The sequence below is a fragment of the Gadus chalcogrammus genome, chromosome 13, assembly GCF_026213295.1.
Source record: "Gadus chalcogrammus isolate NIFS_2021 chromosome 13, NIFS_Gcha_1.0, whole genome shotgun sequence".
Taxonomy (NCBI): domain Eukaryota; kingdom Metazoa; phylum Chordata; class Actinopteri; order Gadiformes; family Gadidae; genus Gadus; species Gadus chalcogrammus.
This window is the reverse complement of record NC_079424.1, coordinates 23,147,675-23,171,495: the sequence shown is the minus strand read 5'-3', so window position 1 is coordinate 23,171,495 and position 23,821 is coordinate 23,147,675. Positions and strand designations below refer to the sequence as shown.

General features: G+C 45.3%; 1 protein-coding gene across 1 annotated transcript in view; it reads right to left on the bottom strand.

The window, feature by feature from the left end:
* Window positions 1–17,743, bottom strand: part of ptprga (protein tyrosine phosphatase receptor type Ga) — a 331,197-nt gene extending 313,454 nt beyond the window's left edge. Inside the window, exon 1 of the mRNA XM_056605312.1 lies at window positions 17,051–17,743. Within this exon, the coding sequence (XP_056461287.1) occupies window positions 17,051–17,138 (88 nt within the window). The 5' untranslated portion in view covers window positions 17,139–17,743. The remainder of the gene's footprint in view (window positions 1–17,050) is intronic.
* Window positions 17,744–23,821: the final 6,078 nt, after the last annotated feature.

The following is a 23,821-nucleotide window of genomic DNA, read 5'->3' as shown; positions in this document are numbered from 1 at the left end:
TCCCCGCAGTTCTCACGTGCCTGTCCAACATCAGCAACCCCACGGCTGTGGGTTTGCATGCCAACCTTGCCAGGTTCACCACAATTTATCTGTTGATGGTCTTCAAGACTTTTTCGTCTGTGAAAGAAAGTCTTCACAAATACCTGCAAAGTGAAACTGTGGACCTGGCAAAAGCAGAGGAGTTTAAATACGCTGTGTGTGCCACTCTAAAAGAAATGCGCACTGACCCCAAAGCGACGGAGGTATATGACCGTGCAAAGGCCTTGTGCGAAACGCACCAAATCCCTGAGTCATGTGTTCCAAGACAAAGGCAAAAGCAAAGACGCCTGGAGGAGTACATAGTCGAGTCTAGTTGTGGGGCAGCGAGTGACCTAGGCAATGCTGAAAAATTGAGAACAAATGTCTACCTACCTTGCCTAGACAGGATGATTGCGGAGCTGGAGCAACGCTTTTCATCTCTGAACAGCGTTGTTCTGAAGGGTGTTCAGGCCTGTAACCCAGGCTCGAGCACCTTTCTCAAAGAGGAGGACCTCAGAGGTCTCGCAGATCACTACAATGTTGATCTTAAACAAGAGGAGGTGTGGGTAGCGAAACATTACCTGGACAGAAAGCAGGAGAGCCTGCCAATTACTGACATGCAATGTCTTTTCGGTTTACTCGATAATGTCATGTTCCCTACACTGACACAGGTCATTAAAATATGTCTGACCATTCCTGTGTCCAGCTGCAGTTGTGAAAGGACATTCAGCGTACTGAGACGCCTTCACACTTGGTTGAGGAGCACAATGGGGCAAGATAGGCTTCATCATCTTGCCATCAGGTCGGTTGAGCGAGGAGAACTCTCCAAATTAAGCCAGTCACAATTGATCGACAGCTTCGCAAAAATGAAGCAGAGGCGCTACCGTTTACTGTTAAAAAAATGAACAGCTCCCCTATCTTTCTGGCCATGATATACACACCTCATAGGATCATCACCATCACACCATCATAGGATGGTCTGAAATAGAAATGATAAACACAGACATGTATGTATGTAGAGGTGTTTTTTTGTTTTTCCTTTTGACAGTTGCACATTTCAAGTTTTCAGTTTTCAAGTTCATGTTTGCTGACAGATATTTAATGAAGATACGCTTTATGATAATAAATAAGTGCTATAAAATATTTGCTCGCGTGCTTGCATTAATTATCTGTGCCCATGCTTTTTTTAAATAAATAATTGCCCAACATTTTTTCGCACTTCGCATGCTCACATTTTTTTTTGGTGCCATTTTGTGCCCCTGTATGGTATTGGGTGAACTGACGCCCCTGATACTACTTCTACTACTAAAACTATATCTACTACTACCAATACTACAACTTTTTCTACTAATGTAATTCTACTACTACCGCTACTACTGCAACTACTGTTACTACTATAATACTGCTAGCGCTACTACAACTACTAGTACTACTACTACAACTACTACTACTACTACTACTACTATCACTCATACCACTACTTGTATTATATCCCGTGTCTTCCACTGCTGCTGTGTTGCAAGCACTCTCCCCTCCGGGGGACTAATAAAGTTGTACCTATCTGCTTCCTACTCAGGACCCTACTGAATGGTTCCCCTCCACGTTGAGAGGTCCTCCATGGGATCCCAGCCACAGGCAGCAGTGGCCCCCGTGCTGCGGACTGGTCCCTGGGGGCCCAGCAGCCAGCGGTTTAGGGTCCAGCTATAGGGGAAGGGCTGCTGCACTGTTGTTTAATTGAGGCGCGGGTGGGCGGGTCTGGTGTGATATTCTGTCCTCATCCTCCCACCTCTCAGGGTGGCTCTCAGACCTGATCTCCCCTGGCTCTACCACCCATCTGGTCCTACTTGCTTTCTTCCCCCGATCAATAGGCTCCTAAGTGCTGTCTGACTGAAGGCATATTCCACATTAAAAGTTCCCTCCAGACAGCCGTGTCTGCAACACAATCTTTACAACAACAGCGCATAATGCTTGCTTGATGCCTTTTTCTTTTTTTAAAGCTGCCAATAATATGAACTAATGCATTTGTGTGCGTGCACAAAACGCACATGTAAGCTAATTTGTGTAGCATCTATCAATATCCATATCCCTTTAATGAAATGAAAACTGCAGCTTTGCATTATAACAAGTAAGAAGCCGTCTACGAAATGGCTTGCAAAAATAAATGGCAAGTAAAAAATCAACCGCCCAAAACGTGTTTAACATGCATCTGCCTAAAGCTATGGCTCTAAATGGTCACCACATTAAGGGTCCTATTCCTTTAGAGCTAGTTATGTAATGGATCGTAGCATCAGGTCAAGTACGAGACATAGTGCACGTTACACAGTGCAGACCTATGGCTGACAGCTCTCCCCCAGAGCTTCCTCTTCTCTGTGGCTCCTCCCTCATTATGGTTTCCCAACCGACTGCTCTGTGTCCGTCCCTCCCAGATTCCTTCCCTCGTTCCCCCCTCCCCCCTGCTTAACCCCCCCCCCCCCACACACACACACTCCACCTCCTCCTCCTCCTCTCTCTCTCCAGCAGTAGTCTTAAGTCAGCCAGGCCCTTTGAAGTTATTTTGGGATCAATATGATCTGGAAGCTGGTGAGCCACTCTCACAGAGCTGCAGTAAAGGAGGAAAATGAGGAGCGCAGGGGAAAAGGCAGAACACAACCTGTTTTGTTTTTACATCTCTTCCGTAAGCTCCATGTGTGTGATGAGCCAAAAGCCAGAGTTGCTGCCTTTCTTTGTGTTGTCCCCAGGCTGGCTCACACTGTTGGTGGTTCTCTGTGTGTGTGTTGCTGCTACACCCAGCCTCCTGCCCAGCTGGACATACATGTCCTGCTAACAAGCTCAATATATGGGCGAAAATAAGGAATAAAACAAGGAATTAGATCTCCCTTTACCTTATAATGTAAATGGTAAATAGCCTTTATACAGTGCATTTATAACCAGCGGCCATTCTAAGCACTTAACAATATTGCCTAACATTCACCCATTCATGCACACATTCACACACCCACGGCGTTGTCAGCCATGCAAGGCAACAGCCAGCTAGTCGGGAGCATTCAGGGTGAGACGTCTTGCTCAGGGACACCTCGACACTCAGCTATGTGGAGCCGAGGATCAAACTAGCAACCTTCTGGTTACCAGCCAACCCGCCCTACCTCCTAAGCCACATGCCGCCCAATATGCATGTTTCTTTCCACATTAGGCATCAACAGCATCATACACAAACACAGACTCTTACACAAGCAATAGAAATGGAACGTCTTGAATACGGTCGCACACATGCACAGCCTAGCACCTCCACAGCTGATCATGCACACCATTATGCACACTTGCTCACCCATGGGTTAGGAACCGATGGAGCCGTGGCTGAACGCTCCAGACTGCAGGCACACGTGAGCACAGGCCTCTCATGCTTTTACCCAGAGCCAGGTCCCTCGGCCACATCTCAAATCTGCATTCAAATTGGTGTCACGGCATCCAGCCGATCACCACCCCTATGGATAGCTATTACAAATCCATTTGGAGCAGGTTATAAGCTGCCACTGCCTCCCAATCCCATCTCATCCATGATGCCCACCCACTACCCCAACCCTGATATGTTGTTTATACAGGTAGGACTAACATCATCCAAGAGGTCATGTGTGGGGTTCAGTGATGAAAAGCCCACCCCTAACCAGCGACGGCCAAAAACAAAAGTATTGTTTTTCAGTTTACTGCATTTGAGCAGAGAATAACTAAAAGACTTCATCTCATGTTGCAATGAACGCAGAAATGGTAGCAGATAGAAAAGGAGCCCAGCCCCAGCGTGCTTGTCCACCTTTCTCTCCCTCTCTCTGAGGATCTGAGCGGCGGTTTGCCGGTTGCATAATAACACAGACCGGTACGCCCGGGATCACAGGCCGCCCCATTAGCATTCCGCTCACGGCTGGCTGGCTGAGGTGACATCACAGGGCCTGTCAAACCGCGCAGGAGGCTCAGGCCGTTCCTGAGACGCTCCCGCTCTCTGGAGAGCGACCATGGCTGCTCCCAGCAGTGAGGCACGCTCGCTCGATGCTCTCCGGCTGAAGGAAGCTTGGGGGGTCTTGTGTTATCGTTCCACAATAACAATGGCTTCGTTTTTTCTCCCAGGTTGAAAGTTTCCAACATGTTAGACTCCTGCCTGGAATGGTGATCATGATTAGGAGTGGCACGCGGTACTCTTTGTTTCCGATACAGTACATCGTTTTGCAAGTTGTATTTAGTTCAGCACTTCCTTAGTTGAGTTCAAGCTCCATAGGGGAGGACTCAGGTATTGCCATCAACATCAAGGTGAAGGCAATGCTGTCCTCTGCTCTCTACTGTATCTTAGAACATTAGAGCCTCTTGCAGAAGTGTTCATGAATCTGGTTCCAGTATGGCTCCGGACCGTTGAGATAAATACAGAATACATTAGTATCGATAGTGTCATGTTGTTGTCCTCACCGTCACCGCTGCAGCTGGGCAACAGCAAATCCTCCACAACACAAACAAACAAACAAACATAAACGCAGTCCTGAGGGAGGCGGACATACCGAGCTCGCAATAACCAGTCCTTCATCTCTACACAGGCCTGCGTGCACACACACACACACAGGCACGCACGCATGCACGCACACACGCACGCAACGCCGCACACACACACACACACACACGCACACACACCCCCGCACCATTATTTTTCTATATGGGACAGATGAAGGTGGGCTGGGAGGGGGTGTCTGACTGTCTGACTCAACTAGAGGCTAATTAGTGAGATTAGACGGGGGGAAGTGACTCACACTACAATAGAGGCTCTGACCCAACTGCTAATGTCTCTCCACCCATCCCATTTAATCCAATTCACATCCATTATCTTTAGCCTCCGCAACACTCTCAGCCGTCACTAGCTGCTGAATGTCATCCTTTGTCTGTTAAAGTCTTCCCTTTTTACATATATATATATATATACGTGAGTCCCCTGGATGTATAGATAGTCCTTCCATTTGTGCTCTTATTAATGCAAACACGTCTGCCTACCTCCCTCTCTGCCATGGAGTGGTGTACTCTGGAGAGACGGTGGCTGAAAGTATTCCACACTCAGGAGGACGGCTCCCTTCAAATGGCACCATCGTTATACAGTGGCTACAGTGTGGGATTGGGCTTTTTGCTTGAACTATTATATTATGGGATATGCATGCATTATATTCATTCTAATCAGTATGTGTACCCTGGAGTAAAAGAGGCAAGGTTTAATTTGAGGTCCACACAGGCAAAGCATCCACCACCACATTCTAGCTTCCATTGTGAACGAATCAACAACTATAAATGCTTAATGGTGCCTCCTATTTTACCTGGGGAGTTGGACTTTTCCAACTTCCAGAAGTTCCCAGTCGCAAAATTTCAACCAGATATCGAACCCTGAGGTCGGGAAAAAGAACCATGAAATCATTATCCAAGATGGATGCTCTGCACATCGAGCAGGGTGAAAGCTGTAGTTATATACTATTTATTAGCAACTCTGTCTTAGTTGTGTCTCATTAAATCAGGCACAGTACTGTCCAGTGTCTGTGGACATGTTATGTGTGTGAAAACATTTCAACGTGTTATCAACGGTTATGGCTGACAATGGCTAACCTCGCTAGAACTGAGACTGCTGATAATCATTAGCATCTAACTTTTCCGGGTTGCCCAGGTTGCCCGTCGTTCCTGGCTCATATGTGAGCCAGGAACGCTTCCCTGAGGAGAAGCCACGAAGCCGGAGCAGCAGCAGAGTGCTCCAGGGCAGGAGGTGGGAATAGAACACCTTCACTATGTGGTGAAGGGTGAAGAGTTCAGGACCGGCTGCTTTTGACTCTTGACTCCCTGAACTGAGACACCGAGATGAACTCAGAGTTTGCATGTCCAATATGCCGACATGGGTCACACTCAAGGTGCATGGACACAGTGACTAACACCAAATTGTGGTACAGCATCCACAATTTGTGCATAAACAGCATCTGTTTATGCACAGATTAGCAGAATTTTTCGAGAAGAAAAAATAATGATTTTCCTCAGAGGTTGATTTTTACAAAGTGTGGACTACATAGGTGTTTTAGCAACTATACATTACGACAGCAAGAAAGGTTGTGTTGTGGCTGTGTCTTCCTACTTTCTGTTAAATAATTGTGATTTGCTTGATTGAGGATAATGCATGGAACAGGATCTGAGCAATCTGATTTCTCATGATATATCTTTTCATACCCAGAGAAACCGTCCACATCGAGAAGAGCTTCCCTTTTTCCAGCTGTAGTAGGCGGCCGTCCGAATGCATATTCAGCGGCTACATTGGACAACCTTTAATCTCTTTATCTCTTTTTTTTTTATCTCACCAGTAGTGCAGTAATATCAATGGCAGCATATTAACAACAAGCTGGGGTCTGTGTATGCTATTACTACTTTGAAAGAGGAGATGCTGTTAATTATCTTTACGGTCAGAGAGGGGAAAATGTATTTACAATCTACCATTGAAAGAGCCAACATTTTTCAAAGCAGACTTTTAAGATGACATTATAAAAAGGTTAATTTATATTAAGTTTACTGAACTGTCTCAGCAGCAATCATTGCATTTGAGTGCCCTGCAATGCAATTCACTAGAAATAACAGAGAAAGAGTAAGCTCACGCGGAGATAAATGGCAAAGCATTGCTGAAAGATTGCTGAAAGATTCTGTGACATTTCTGCACAATCTGGGGTAATTTCCTAGACTTGAAGCATTAAACTGTGTTCCTGGTAGGAAGTTTCCCAAATACGATAGCTGAGCATCGCTTTTGTTCACTGTGACTACAACTCAGTGGCTGGACTTCCTCCTTTGGATGCAACACTGATTTGCACACAAAATAGATAGTGAGTAATGAAAGTGAGGAAAAACAAGAACTGTGACTGTTTCCTGTTGTAGGTCTCAAATGAAACAGTGGCAGATGTGCTGTGATCCCCCTTCATCATACTATTATTAATTCATCAATTATCACCCATCTTGAGATAAGACCATTCTGTGAGCGAACAAAGGGTGTGACATGAAGCTGAGCTGCTGCTGGGGACAGCGATGGCTGTCGACTTCAGCCACCTGTAGATGAGAAAGTGTTTGCATGGCTTTCGGTAATACTAGGAAGCTGGTAATGAATATTTATGCATGTGTGATGTTCAACTTTCCAAGTGCACAAGTGTACAGCAGGTCTTAAACATTGACAGATTCATACTGCAAGCTGCGTTGACGCAGCTTTAGTTATCAGAACGACTGGTAGAGCAATCATGGCAATGGTACCAGCCTTTTGCAGCAAAGCAACAAAAAACACTCACTAGAGACTTATTATCCACACCGTCAATTAGGTGCGGTTTAAATAGAGAATAGCACAAGGCCAGGAAGCAAGAGAAGAAGAAGAAGGGAGCAGGAAGTGTGGCGTCGACGACAGGGCCCCTGAAGGAGGCTTGTGTTAGTGTAGGGCCTCGGAACGTTCCAGAACACAGAGCTCAACACAGCATGGAGGAGGCAGTGAATTGGCCATGGTGTCTCGTACACGGCCCCATACTGTACAGCTATAGAGGAAGTCATTGCCTTCTCTGTTGATTCTAGAACCGTCGCATCATCAACGCCATGAGACACCAGAGAGAGTCAAGAAATTGGAATAGGCCTGAGGTCCAGAGAAAGAGTAAGACACAAGGAAACACAAGGAAAGAAGATCACTCACTATTACTATTACTCACACTACTCCTACAAAGTTAGAATGTAATGACTTTACTGCCAATGCAATACTACTTAAAGCGAAGGTAAAACATGGCACTAACAGCTTGATCGGATTTACTCCAACTGAAAGACTAAAAGAGTCGAAGAGGCAGATAGCTCAAATTGAGAACTGATTGAGTGCTAAAGCAAGCCTTTGAAGCACACAAACGGGGTGTTTTTCTCTTCTACAAATCATTAGGATTGGAATAAGAGTGGAACATTTTTCTCAAAGCAGATGGGTCCATTCATGTTTTGTCTTGGGTTTCTGAACAGAACACATGCATGTGCCATTAAAAGCACATGCATGTGCTTTTCTCAAATCACGAGTGCAAGTCGAAAGTGTCTTGATAACAAGATTGACCTGTCTGTTAAAATCCGATGATCATTACGATTTGAATTCACAGCAACAGATTTAACCACAATTCAAGCATATGATCAAACAATAAGATCCCCAAGGCGCCCGTTTCGGGAGAACTTATATTTTTAAGATATATGGAATAATAAGGCTCCTCTCTATTCCAGCCGTACACTTGATGAATGGGTGGAGAAGGCACTTTTCCATCAGATCCGAAGCCAACAGTAAATAGAGAACTAGCTCCCTTTCCTATTATTTGGCTCAGCATGGCACCATGCAGAAAGGTACTTTCTGGAGTGTCGGGCTTGGATGCTTTCCATTCGATTTCCCCCGCAGGTCATCCATCGACCTGGGGGACACCAGAAGCCACCGCGCCGGCCTGGGGTGATTAACAGAAGAAAGATAGCCACACTTGCGGCATAAATCCAAAAGGGTTTCATGTGGAACACAGACGCTTGTCTAACAGTGAGGAACGAGCGGAGACGGCCCCTCGGACTGAACTGCTGCAGAAAGAGCATCTCTCCCATAACAAGCTCGCTCACTCCCTCCACTTTCAGGTAACAACGTTCAGAGTAACGTCTGGAAAACAGATAAGCCACCTAATAAAAAGGGGGAGTTCATGGGTAAGAGGGTGGGAGATACAAATGCACATTTCTGAAGATTTGATTTGACAGAAGGCACTGCGAAGGTTAAATGTAGGAATGATCATATCATCCGAGGATTGAGTTGGAAAGAGTAAAAATCAGTTCACCCTGGGGTGATATTAGCGACGCACATCTGTTCAACATCTGGTTAGAGGAGCAAGGAGTCCTGTTGTAGAACAAGCCGGAAGGTCAGCCCCTGCATAGCAACCCCAAAACACATTTGTCTTCATCTGAAAGCATTGACTTGGCCACATCATCATCTTTCTGCCAGAGAAAGATGATGCATTCCAGTTCAGATTATCTGAAGAGGACTCCCACTAATACAAATTGGAGCATTCATCGCTCAATACTGATTATTGACTCACCTTGGGTGTCACATTTCGATTTTTGGTTCATTTTTCTCTTGAAGCCAGCGACGCAATGCACATTGTTGACCTCAAAGAGTGGTGTGAGACGAGCTCAGATTAAGAACGCTCTCTACATTGACACACACCTGTCAGCAGGATGACAGTTTCAGACCTGCAGCTACAAGCTGTGCGCTGTCACGCCGTGTCTGAACGGTACAGAAGATGGGAGTAATCCCAGTTCTCTGCTACAGGAAGGCAACTACAGGGATGTATGAAGAAGATCAAAGCTACAGAAGAAACTAAAATACAGGCAGATGTGGGCAGATGTGGAAACCCCTGCACATTGAGCACTTTTAGTGTGGTACATGTGTTGACGTTATCCAGATCACTTCCTTCCAGTGCATCGACGTAAATGTTGCCCAAAAAATCCTTCTTGCAAGTTTCTAATTTGTGTGTGTGTACGTGTGAGCAAAGTCGTAGGGAACTTTTGCAATCTTTAAAAAAATATTTATATCCACAATAAACCAACTTAAGACATTATTCTTGGGCTCCATACTATCAGTTCTTAATCCAACTTGGAGGATATTGGATATTGCAGCCTTAGCGTCTGTACTTGTATTTTCATCTAAATTGCTTTTGTAAAAAGTAAATGGTTAATGCTCCTGATTTATGCATTAAATTAACCAAATATATGTACTCTAAAACCGAAAGCTTAATCCCCCCCCCCCCCCCCCCCCCCATGTCAAAGTTGTGTCAAAACCCTTCTGAATAACAATCCAAATCATCACAGATGCATTTACTACCCTTTGTAATGGATGTGTGTGAAAGTCGTCTCTTTCTAAATATCTATCTACACAATTTACTGTGAATTTACACACCTTCCAATAATTCTGCAAGATAAATGTAAAATAACCCTAGTCAAGGAGCGAGAAACTAGACGCCGGTCCGAGACAGTGAGACAAGCAGGAGCACAGGGGATTGGCTTTAAACTAACTAGAGGGCTCACGGAATAGAGATGTAAGACAAGAAGAGGTCACCAGAGGATGGGGGAGAGAGAGAGAGAGAGAGAGAGAGAGAGAGAGAGAGAGAGAGAGAGAGAGAGAGAGAGCCAAAGAGAGGGTGCTGTGGTCTAAACTGCCTTCCCTAGAAGTAAGACAAATTGGTCTGCAGTCATCTCGTGGCCCCCAAGTTCCGTCTCTCCAAGGAGGAAGCCAGTGTCTTCGAAGCATTAAAGTGGAGGAACCAACGCCACTGCAATAATTTAATGAGGAGGGCTGTGCACACTCCCCCACTCACATTCAGAACACTGAATATGTGACGCAACCCTCCTTGTCATGTGGGAATCTCTTCCTCCCCTTCCACTTGGTTTGGTTTCTCGAGCCTCTCTCTGCTTTGAGGTCTGCAGCTGGTCCAAATGGGCGCCCACTAAAGCTCCAGCCTCAGCCTTCTTAAGTAGGATGGTGAAAGGTGCCAGGCTACATCTCATTGATATTACTAAAAAGGCTACATTAAAACTTAAGAGATTTTCTCATTTAAATCAAACAGAAATGTTGCCGTCACCTGTTCATCGTGGCTAAAAGCAAAACGTTTTTTAGTTAAAAACAACAATAACCCTCATTGGGGCCCATAATGAGTGACTGTGTGGGGGAACTCTTGTCTGAGACAAATGGGTGTTACAGGGAAAATTAATTCAAGAGCCGGAGGCGATAAAGTCAGCGGGTGAGGGGGGGCTGGTGGAAGTGGAACAGATGAAGGGATGAATGCATTTTAGCACTTTGCCTCCCTTTTGATGGGGAAGTAAAAGGGCTTTATGAATCAATGCTCTCTTATAATCCCGTCAGAACATTTAGGCGACATACCCGATGTGTGTACACAACTCACCCCTTTTCCTTGAACACAAATGTATAGACTATATTTTTGGGCTCTATAAAAAGGGGTTAATGTGCTAATGGTCTGTTTATTTGAATCAAATGCTAATAATGAGCACTCACTATAAAACAATCTGATTAGAAGACGCATGTGTTTCATTCTGCTTCCTGAGGAGGATATTGAGGTCTTCACTTGTATCGTCATTTTAATTGCTTTCGTCACTAATGAATGAAATGGCTAACTCTCCTTATTTATGCAATCAATTATCCCAAAAAATGAATTATACATCAGGAAACTACCTCCCCACCCCTCCCTGTGTGCAGGTGTTGGAACGCCATCTTCATCAAAGAGACTAAATACAACCAAATGGTGATCATTCAGACTGTGTTTTTATTATCCTTTTCTGGACTTTTTTTTTAACTCAGGGTAAATTAAACGCGGTACCAAAATTGAGGCATGTTTTCGTCATGCGACAAACCCACGTGAGGAGATAAAGACTAGGAGCTTGCGTTCGGACACTCCAATCTGTAATCTGAAGGCACAGGCCGTAGTGGGATCTAAGCAGAAGTGACACAGACATCAGTGTGTCCCTCCAGTGCCCCACTCACCTGCTCCTCCTCACCTCTACACCCAGCGTTCTGCTGCTGCCATCAGTCAAGTTAGCCGGCCTCCGTCCAGCTGACAGGCTTTCCCCACGGGGCCCGCTTTAACACAGGGGCCAAGCTACCGCACCCCTCAGAGCCAGCGGGGACAGTGAAGGCAGGCGAGAGCCAAGTGAGCTGAGCCTGGGCCCGAAGAGCGGTCCTGCATCTCTGGTCTGAAGGTAATAACATGACGTCTCAGGGTTTGGACATTAGGAATGTACCTTAATTAATGAGCACCGTGCATCTGTGGTCTGAAGGTAATAACACTATGTACCAGGGTTTGGAAAATAGGAATGTTCTAATGATCATTAATTTAATGAGGACATTGCGCAACACAAATTATATTATTTTGAGTAAATTTCATTTCAAATTAGCTTTGCAGATGCGGACAAAAATCCAATCTAAAAAATTATTTTGGATTGTGTCTCCACCAACTCCCTGGCTAAGAAAGTAAAGACTGAAGGTCAGTTAGAACTTTTAAGCATTTAATTTTATCGGTTTACTGAATTTCAAATTTTCAATGTTTAAAAAAGCTCAAACCTCAAAGCTCGTGCACACCTCCTTTGACCTCTGCACACCAGATGGAATAGCGTAACGAGTGGTCAAAGAAAAGTGAAAAAAACAGAACTTCCAGAAACACCTATTCTGATGCAAATAAGGTGCTTGGGGCCGGAGACTTAATTAAAACAATGAAGTGGAACAATGAGGGAGAGGCAGAAGAAGAGCAAACAGACACAGCCAGGTGCTGATCAGGCGGTGACTCTTCTATCTGGCAGCCTATTAAGAGAGAGAGAGAGAGAGAGAGAGAGAGAGAGAGAGAGAGAGAGAGAGAGAGAGAGAGAGAGAGAGAGAGAGAGAGAGAGAGAGAGAGAGAGAGAGAGAGAGAGAGAGAGGCCACGCCGAATCTCCTCATGCACCAGCTACAAGGACCTGGCAGCTTATTAGGTGCATACATTTAGCAGAGAATGGAGCAGTGATAAGGAACAGATTAAACACCCTCATCTGTATGCTTGGCCAAGCACGATAAAAAAATCTGAAAAAAGAAAGGAAAATAAGATCTTTTTTTTTTCGTTTTGCAAGATGTTATTAACAGCATGAATTTAATATTATCATCAGGGCCATTGTTGTCCTTATCAGACGGATTTATCTTGTTTGGTGTGCGCTACAACCAGCTTTATTCTCGATCGATGGAGCCACGTTGGGTTCTCAGATGTAAACCTCTCCTGCCCTCACCAACCCCCCCGCCCCCCCCCCCTCCTCCCTTTGTAATCGCCAGGCAACAATTAGGCTTCCAAATGGCATCTTACACAGAAAACTCTCTGACACTGATCCCCACACCCATCTCCCCCCCACTACCCACCCATCAGCACCATGTTCCCTGAGACACACACACAATCTTTTAATCAATCTGTAATGGGGAGCAGGCCTGGCGATGACAGGTTGGCTGATAGAGTGACCCGGCTGATATCGGAGATTCCTGGCCACTGCAGGGCCAGATAATGGCCGCTGTGCTCCGAGATGATGGCAATGATAATGTTGGCACGGAGGACCGCCAAGTATATCCAATCGCGAAGCCCCCCGTCCTCCCACACACACACACACACACACACACCCTCCTCACCCCCTAAATGTCAACCTTCACCTATCGCTGTGACAAAAGACCTACAGAGGTGCAGATAAGGACTCGGGGGGCTTGCTCAGGATGGATAGCAAATGCAAAATGTCTAATTTGCTTACTGAAGTCGTACAGAACACGCCATGGAGAACCAGTGCAGCTGTGTGTGCGCATGCACACATGGATGGACACATGCACACGCACAGACATTCACGCACACACACACACACGTACACGCATTCACACACACACACACACACACACACACACACACACACACACACACACACACACACACACACACACACACACACACACACACACACGTACATGTATTGATGCACACAGACACAATAACACGCATTCACTCACACACACAGAGACAAATTCACGCACACACACACATACCTGCATCCACGCACACACAGACTTACATGCATTCATGCACACACACAGGTACAAGCAATCACTCACACACGTACATGTATTGATGCACACAGACACAATAACACGCATTCACTGACACACATACAGATAAATTCACGTACACACACGTACATGCATTCATGCACACACAAACTTACATGCATTCACGCACACACAAACTTACATGCATTCACGCACGCACACACACACTTGCATGCATTCACGCACACACACATTACAGGGATTCATGCACACACACACACACGTATAGGCATTCACACACACACACGCACGCACGCACGCACGCACGCGCACACACATACACACACACCCACCCACACACACACACACACACACACACACACACACACACACACACCTACAGGCATTCACGCAGAGCGCCCAAGAGCAGCAGAAGGTTGGTAAGGCAACAATAAAGAAAGGAGACAGGCCACTAGGAAGTGGGTCGTGAAAGATATGCTGGCTCAGGCGCCTGTGAGATTATGACAAACGCTCAGCTTTGTTTTTGTTTGCTCTTTTCCCTGACAGTCAGAGAGCGATGGATCCCAATCCCCCCCCCCCCCCCCCCCCCCATCACAGCTATCGACAGACTGAAGCCCCGACTCCTCCTCTAGTCCGTCTTTTGCTCTTCGGTTCTCTTCCTCCCATTAACGTCTCCCGACTCCTCCTCTTATTTAAGGAGGAGATTATCCTTATGCTACAGGCTACGGCTCCGTCCTGTACGGAGGCGCCTGGTCTGGTGGTGGTACGTGTGTGATTTGAGCTCTGTGTCCTCTGATTGGCTGGCAGGTTATGGAGTAAATGATGAGGACAGGCAGTGTTTGAGCTGACAGATCAGTGTCCCCTTGCAGCTCACACACACACACACATAGACCGCCTTCCCGTACCGGCTACGTTTCAGTCACAGATAAATGACACACTAAAAAGATTTGAAATGTTGATGATTATTATATTTCTACGAGATTTAATTCTCACTCATATATATCTATTTCCTTATATCTATATCTAAAGCTTGTTTTATAGAAGAAGAGGAAGCGATGCTGAGCCCGTCCGAGGTGTCGTGCCAGCGGTCCAGGCCTCACTCAGAGGCAGCTGGATGGGGTGAATACATGCACCACAGGGGAGGTGGGGGGGTCCCAGGGGAGACACCACTCACCCTTGGGGGTTGGATGTAAGTTTGCTCCATTAAAAAAACATAAGAAAAATGTAAGGTTTGCAGAAAACTAAAATACAGGTTGAGCTACAGGGGAAACAGTACAATGACTAAACAAACTACAGTGAAAACCACATTATTCTCACCATACAGTGGAAATCCCTAATGTAGGCTACCCATCTCAGAATAGCACACATCTTTTCTTACGGAACAGTTTTTTAGTACGATATAAAATGCAATCTCTTATCTAATATTTCAAATCTCACGGTTCACAACCTCGTTAAAAATACAAACCTGTATTGTGATTAGATAATTACTTACTGACGAATACAACTCATATCCCATAATAGTTAGGACTGAATTATTTACTTATTTTCAACATATACACTCAGCAAATGGTGGACTGTGCTTAGTGCAATGGTGTATATTTTATAATTTGTATGTGTGTGTGCATGCGTACGTGTGTGAGTGTGTGATATGATCTACGTAACGATGCAGGGCAGGATTAAAGACAAAGCGCGGGGGGAAGCCGTCCCCACCCGATGCCTGCCTCCCGCAGCACCGTGTGAGTGTTTCCTCCCCGATCTTCCCTTCAACAATGCCCATTTAACTAGGTATTCACCCGGCCACTGAAAGCAAGCCCTGAGTGTGTACACACTGCCACCAGACAGCGCTTCAAGGAAAGCCGCTTGGATAAGCCCTCTCTCCCTGTGAGACCAGGTGAAATATTAACCAAATAAGCCACAGGATTCTTGGTGAAAACAATGTGAGATCACTCACTCAACGCTCAACCTGGTGAAACACTGGATCCGAGGAGTTTTTTATTTGCGGCCCACTTAATTTGTACAGTTGGCACTTCATCGTGGGTCACAGGCTTAGTGATATCTGTATTCCTTATTTACACACACACGTAAACACAAATATTCTGAGACAAAAGAGGACTCCTGCTCTACTATTCAGGACGTTATGATGCAGTATGTGGACCAAGACGGCTTCATGGGACCAGGGTATATACATTATTAAGACAACAATGCATACCCTACAAAAGAGAAAAAGACGCACAGGATGCCTCGTCACACAAAAGATGCGCACATGCGGGCAAAAGAACTGAGAGGAAATCATCGGTAATTGGTCGAACAGATCAAAGCCAAAACTCGTTCGCAGATATTGCACTTCATTTGGGTCAAGGTCAAAACTGCTTAAGCTAAATCTCAAAGGAAAGCACTATTGTCTTCATGATTCTAAGTGCATTATTTTAGTTTTCCCATATGGTTAAGTCCAGATGAAACTAGATCTGAACGTGTCCGACACTATCCGCGGTGTTCAGCCTCCCAAACGCTGTTGTTGTGCAACGTAAAGTTTCACAAGTTAACATGATAAACCATGTGATGGATGTCCACGTCGTGAAATTAAGCCCACTAGGAGATGCGCCTCACAGGGTCCATAGGTGATGTTTTTATGGAATAGAGAGTGGAAACAGAGAGGACCTGTGTCCATCCCGACGTGACACTAGGGCACCGGGACGCAGTGCCACGTGTGGCTTCAACCAGAGGCGGGTCTGGATATCTGGACCTCAGTCCTGACTGCCTGAAACCACTACCCCCCTGAACCAGGGGCGGTCTGGACCTCAGTATTGCACCTGAGGCCAGTTCCCCTCTGAACCAAAGGCGGTCTGGACCTCAGTACTGCAGCTGAGGCCAATTCCCCCCTCAACCAGAGGTGGTCTGGACGTCAGTCCTTCAGCTAAGACCCCTACCCTCCTGAACCTAAGATGGGTCCTGACCTCAGTCCTTCAGCTGGGACCACTCCCTCCTAAACCAGAGGGGGGTATGGACCTCCGTCCTGACGCAACACATCCCAACGCTTTGCGTGAATCCCCCTCGCCCTACTCTGCATGCATTGGGTAGGCGTTGAAAGGGTTAAAAAGCAGATGTTGAAGCGAGAGGCTTTGGGGGCAGAGTTTACATGACGCGGATCATTCAGGACACTTCATCTCGGCGGTCGAACCTTTTTCAGACGTTTGGCTCTGGCTCATTGAATACATCACTCTATATATGTCTGTTCATAAAACACATGCGACTGCTATCCCTACAAATGACCCAATAAAACAGCCTAAAGCCACGTTCCGTTGGGTAAATGGCATGATATGCACATCGGATGATGACGGTCTTATCAACCCTGCAGACGGGACTAGGGATCTGGAGATCCAACTTACCTGGGTGACAGTCGGCGCCCAAGAGAAAGAAGGCTGAGGAGATCAGGGGGAAAATCCACCAGCAACACGACCGCAGAAGCCTGCACATGGTAGCACGGACACCGCTCGGTATCCTCAGTATCCTCAGTCACGGACAGCGGTTCGTTATCCTCAGTCACGTACCACTGTTTGGTATCCTAAGTCACGGACCACTAATCAGTATCCTCAATCACGGACCACTGTTTGGTATCTTCAATCACGGACAGATGTTGGTAAAGCGGTACAGTGGTATCCTTGGGTTGGATGCTGGTCGCCTGCTGCGTAAAGCGGCGGGGGGATCACCAGGGGGTCTTAACCAGGGGGTCTTCACCAGGGGATGATAACCAGGCGACCTGAGAGTTTGACACCGGTGTAGAAGAGCCTTTCCCGGTCAGAATCTACAGCCGCAGAGCTCCTCGATGTTCCCCAAAGCAGACCTCATCATTCGGTGTATGGTCACGAAGCGTGTATCAGTGGAGCGCGCAGAGATCCGCGGGACCGGGACCAGTGGGGACAGCGACGCGGCTCAGAGATCCGCGGCTCCGGGACTAATAGGGACTAGTGGGGACAGCGACGCAGCTCAGAGATCCGAAGCTCCGGGACTGGGGACCAGTAGGGACAGCGACACGGCGCTGGGGCTGCAGCTCCTGGATGAACACAGAGGGGATGGTTGAAGAGGGCTGGAAGCTTTCCATTCCTCCCTCCAGGAAGTAGCGTGTGAGCCCAAGTCTGGCAGAGACTTTAAAACAGTCCAGAGAGAAAGGCGAGGATGGAGAGAGAGAGAGAGAGAGAGAGAGAGAGAGAGAGAGAGAGAGAGGAGAGAGGAGAGAGAGAGAGAGAGAGAGAGAGAGAGAGAGAGAGAGAGAGAGAGAGAGAGAGAGAGAGAGAGAGAGAGGCAGTGGGTGAGCGAGAGTGAGATAGGCAGTGGGTGAGCGAGAGAGTGAGCAGCCGAACGAGAGCGAGAGAGAGAGAGAGCAAAAAAGAGAGAGAGAGAGAGAGAGAGAGAGAGAGAGAGAGAGAGAGAGAGAGAGAGAGAGAGAGTCATTCCTCTGGATCCTAGCGCCCGGTGAGGAAACGTTTCTCATTATTCTAGCACCGCACAACAAGGACCAGTAGTAGGCTACTACACACATCTAGGATTTATACCTCTACAATAATGACATATCTATCCATCTATCTATCTATCTATCTATCTATCTATCTATCTATCTATCTATCTATCTATCTATCTATCTATCTATCTATCTATCTATCTATCTATCTATCTATCTATCTATCTATCTATCTATCTATCTATCTATCTATCTATCTATCTATCTATCTATCTTACATATATGCATTCACACACCCATATATATATATATATACATACATAAACACCTATATATAATATTTATTTGTATCCAATAATGACAATATATATATAAATATACACATAATATAATGTTATATATATATATATATATATATATATATATAATTTATATTGTCATTGTTGGATACGTATAAATCCCACACACACGCACAAACACACAGCCGGCTAGTATGTTATAGTTTGAGGCTATATTGGCCAGTAAAGACAAGCATCACGTTCAGTGGCTAGAATAGGATTTGACCGTCCTGTAATACCCAAGAGCATTGTGTGATAATAATTTAAAGGAAACTTCCAGTAAAGACAGTAAGGTTACTGTTCATAGGCTGTTTAAATTGCTATGGTAAACCAGTATAAATGTCCAGTAAAGGTGGAAAGGCAGCACCTACGTACGGATGGTTTATGCATGAACAGTCCAGTAAAGACACTGGGTTGCTGTGCAGAGGCTTTAAACTCGTCGCCACCCATCCTTGCGGGGGTTGAAACGTGAGTGCACACACGCGGGGTCTGGCCCCGCGAGACCCTCCTCAACCTAATCAGGGGCCCAGCAGTCATACTGCGGCGTAGCAGACCGTCTGGGGAGACCAAACAGACAGGAGATAGAGATCCAGCCTTTTACATTATCTTACTTCCAAGCTACTTATATACAATTCTGCCTTTTTGAAGCAAAAAGTGGAAAATACGTCGGTTTGATTTGAATGTATAATATTAATGTGTGCATAAGAATTGTTACCAGACAGACTTTTTAAATCCCACTTATTTGCAATTGATTTCCTAAAACTTCAGACCTTGAACCATAATCGTAGTGCTGCTGCTGCTAGTTTATGGACCCCATAGTGCGGTCAGTTGGCATACACCGCCTAGTGGAGGTACAGTCTTATAGTGACATAGCCTATTATAGGTAGAGTCTCATAGTGATGTAGCCTAGTGGATGTGCAGTCTCAGTGACGTAGCCTAGCATATGTGCAGCCTCGTGATGAAGCCTATTGTATAGGGGTGGGAATCTCTTGGCACCTCACGATTCGATTCGATTCCAATTATGAGGTCAACGATTCGATTCTGAAGATATTATCGATGCATCTCGATGCAAATTCTTTTTTACTTAATTTCCATGTGTGATTTCAAAAAAATATACATCTGGGGTTGCTACTCAGAGTTTGCCAAACACTTCCTAATTTTGTGATGATCATTAAAGACATCAACAGATGAATTTACTTATCTAATATTTCATAAGAGAAAAAGCTTTTGTCACAAATTCGACTTTCTATGAACAATGCAATAATCAATGCAGCTTGCATTATAACACAATATGGAAGCATGCAAAAAATAGGTTTCAGTTTTATTTTCTTTCTAATCTTTCTTTTATATGTCATTAAAGGAAAAAGCTGCTCTTGAATTAGAAGGAGTTTTTGTGTCTGGCTGTGAGTTCGCACGCATGCTATGCGTAGGCTGAATCGCAATTGTGTCAAGACAAATCAGATTGGCCGATACACACTGAAGATAAATTCAATGATTTTAAATTACAAAAATTATCCCTCTCTGGTGAACAGAATGTTGCAGTAGGCAAAAAAATAATAATTATCTGCATTGAGACAGAATCGTTCTAGCGAGAATCGCAATGCATCGAAGAATGCATCGAAGAATCGATTATTTTTCCCACCCCTACTAGTGTATGTGCAGTCTTTTTCCTTGACCTCATGACCTTTTCCATCGAGGTCAAGGAGAAGAGGTTAGGACAGGACAAATTAATTACGTCTTATTTAGTGCTTCTCTATGTCCATATCCATGTCCACCCGGGGTCTGCTGTGATGAAGCTACATTGGTCAGACTACAGACTACATGACTACTAAAGGGATCTTTGATTCTTGGCCCTGCACGTTCTTACCATGTTATTTCCCGCAGTCTGTGAAAACGTGGACAGCAAGGTAAGAAAATGAAACTTTATCACCACAGTTGGAATTGAAATAAAAAAAGTAATACAGGCTACCAGTCAAAAAAGGGAAACTAAATAGTGGTCACATTAATAATTCCCTATTTCAAATCACAACACAAAACACATATGTTTAAAATTGCCTTTTTATTCATCTCATTATTTATTTTTAATGACTTTTTTGTATCTTTCTACAGTGTCCTTGAGTGCAGAGAAAGACGCCTTCAACTGAAATGTATTTTTAATATTATTTATAATGGTTGCTCACGCTCACACAAAGGCTATCAGACCACAGCCACTGTTTTACCGATTCTACCCCACTAACTCCTCTCCAGATGTATTTATTTTCCTTTATACCACGTCACCTGACTTCCTAAAGCATTCCTGGCATAAAGCTTTCTGCCTTCAGGCTTTCTTGCAGAAAGCCCGAAGGCAGCTTCTCCCGCGTGTCTCACAGCTTGGCATAACCTTCATTGATTACCGCCAAAGCTACAGGATAAACTGACCAACGCCCTTAAAATCATCTGGACATGTTCCCTGAGATTCATCCAATCTCGTTGGAAAGTTATATAGACAATAATCTCACCAAACCCGCACAAAGTATGAAGAACTCAATCGGTATGGACTAATGTAAAAGCCCATATCCCACACCTTGGTGCCCTAAACAGTTAAAGGTCTGCATCCAAATAGAAAAGAGAGGTAGTGTGGAAAAGAGCTGGCATTTTATGTTACTTAACAGGAAATTAGCTCAGACAGACCGTAGGGGAGATTCACTCTATCCAAATTTGGATTCCACTTAGAGGCGTTTGAGAAGCACCCCGCAGAGAGCCAGCAGGAAGTGTCAATGGCTCTGCCTTAACAGGCCAATAGTCTTCACATGCCAACAGGCAAAACCACACCTCCCACAACAACTACTCCCCTGGACATAGAGAAGGCAGCTCAGATTGATGCTGGTTATGTGCTGAAACAAAATTATACGCGCACAAGTGCACCAAAGGCGCCCTCCAGCGCCCTCATACGTCGTGATCTATCAAGTAGCTGATGAGACTGGGACCCCAAAAACAAAGCCAAACTGAGAAAGAAACTTGATGGTTCCAATGAATCCAGACTACCCTTCTGGGTGAACAATGCAGCATCAGGGGCATTGTTGTGATGGTTTCATCATTCCATCTGTTCCCCCTCAACCCCTAACACCAAGCAACCGTGGCGGGAATGAAAAGAGACTCTGATGGAAGAATACCAGCATCTGTCCCAAATTCACCACTTGACCTATTGTGAAGCCTTGGGCTGACAATCCAATGGAAGGACAGGCCCCAATGTAGAAAGATGGCAAGTTCCAGCCTCTACGACTCTCCAGATCATCCCTATCCTGGTCTTCCTCATCTTCCTCTTGTTACATTACCCAGTAACGCTTTTTGTTCCCTGATGCAATTACGATACAAGGCAAGATTACCATAAGGGGGGAAAGGGAAAGAAAGACAATGGAAAGACAGATGAGACATGGAGAAGGACATGGAATGCATAGGCATAGGAATATGGACGCAATAGAAGGAGACAACGGATGAGGTAGACATCAAGCCAGACTAAATAGCTGCTGTGGCTGAACTTGAACTGGTAAATGACCAGGGCCTTCTGCTTGCCCAGGCCCATCAGACCCTGCTTCAGCCTCAAAACTGTAACCTTCACCGAAGGTGCAGTCATCTGAGCAAGTAGTGTCAAAGATCAATGATGACTGTTTACGGCACAACTTTGAACACCAGAGACCCGTCAATAGAGAGAGGTCGAGCTGGTAACTAAGGATTGTGAGATGAGGCTGGTAGCAACTGGTTTGACTCAGGAGACCAGGAGAGTAGGAGGGATGCGCCACAACTTGAGGCGGAGAGCAGAGTGATTAAGGATTTTAACGAGGGGAATGTTCTTATGAATCTGGGTGCTAATTTCTTGGATTCTAAACCAAAGTAGATTGGGATATTCTCGAGGTCTAATGACGATGGTGTACAAACTCCTGTGTAGATGAAAGGGTGAATAATGGTGGATGGTATCCTAGAGCATAGTGAAAAGGAGACAGGCTAGTGTCAGGGCATGGTAAAGAATTGTGTGCCCCTTCAACCCAAGTTAAGTTAAATATGGTCGGGTTGCCTGCTGTGAGAAATTGTAGGGTGGTTTCCGGAGGAATGGAAGCACCCACCAGGGAGCAGAAAGCCTTCCAAAACCCAGAGATATTGACCGGGACCCATGTAGATAAATGACATGCTAGACACACAGCTTGGCTTAGTGGGTGGGAGCTTAGGCAGGGAAACGAAGCAAATTATTTTTACCTTAGCAGGATCTATCTAAAGTTGACATTTGATGTAGCGGCTATAAAGTATGTAGCCAAAAAACGACACAATGGACTGGTGAAATACACACTTCTATACCCTAACATCAAATCGATTCTCCAGGAGGTGCTGGAGGACGTGATACAATTGATGGGCATGTTCATGGGCAGAACTGGAGGAAATCAGGAGGTCATCCAAATAAAATAAAAAACATAGGTTTAGCGTGTCTCAAGAGGACATTGTTGACGATGACTTGTAGTATGGCAGGGGCATTGGTGGGACTAAATGCCATGACAAGATTCATAATGGCCACGGGGGGTATAGACTGCTCTCCTCCACTCATCCCCCTCTCTGATCCAGACAAGATGGTTTGCATTGCGGAGAGCAGGCTTCTTGAACATGGTGGTGTTCTGGAGGTGTTGTAGATAGCTGTAGATAGCTGAATAGATAAGGGGCACTGGTTCTTGACTGTCATTCAGACCTCGAAAATCATCACAGGAAAGCAGAACTCCATCCTTCTTCCTAATGAAGATGAAACAAGCTCTGGCTGGGGGGATGATACCAGTGGTCATTGAAAGAAGTACTGCATGTACTTTTATATGGCATTGATCTCAGGAGTATATAGGGAGTACAGATAGCTGTGGGCTGGAGAAGTACCAGATAGCAGGTTGATGGCACTGTCATAAGTGTATTATGCATTAATATAGAGGGGCTTAGGATGGAATTATAATCACAATATAACAAGATAGCATTCCGCTGTTAAAAACAGGCTGGGCTGTTATTATTTTCTCCTTCGGCACTTTGGTTTTCTTTAACTGGCAGCTTTAACTTAGGGGATGGTGTGAATATTGAGTAACTATGTGCTACGTTGTGTGGTGGAACCCATTTTGATTTAGTAATGTGGACATCCAGGTTTATTTAATACTTACTATAACTAGACATATTTGAGATAACGCAAAGCTCGTTCAACTGGCCCCTGGATATTTTCCCCTCTGCATGCATTTCATAGCCATATATCTCATCTTGGATAATAGGGTTATCTCACAGCCCCTCTTCACAGACAGGACATTAAGCCCACCACAAAGGAGTCCAGTGACGTCAGGCTCAAGGGGAAACCGATGTATAAAGAGTTA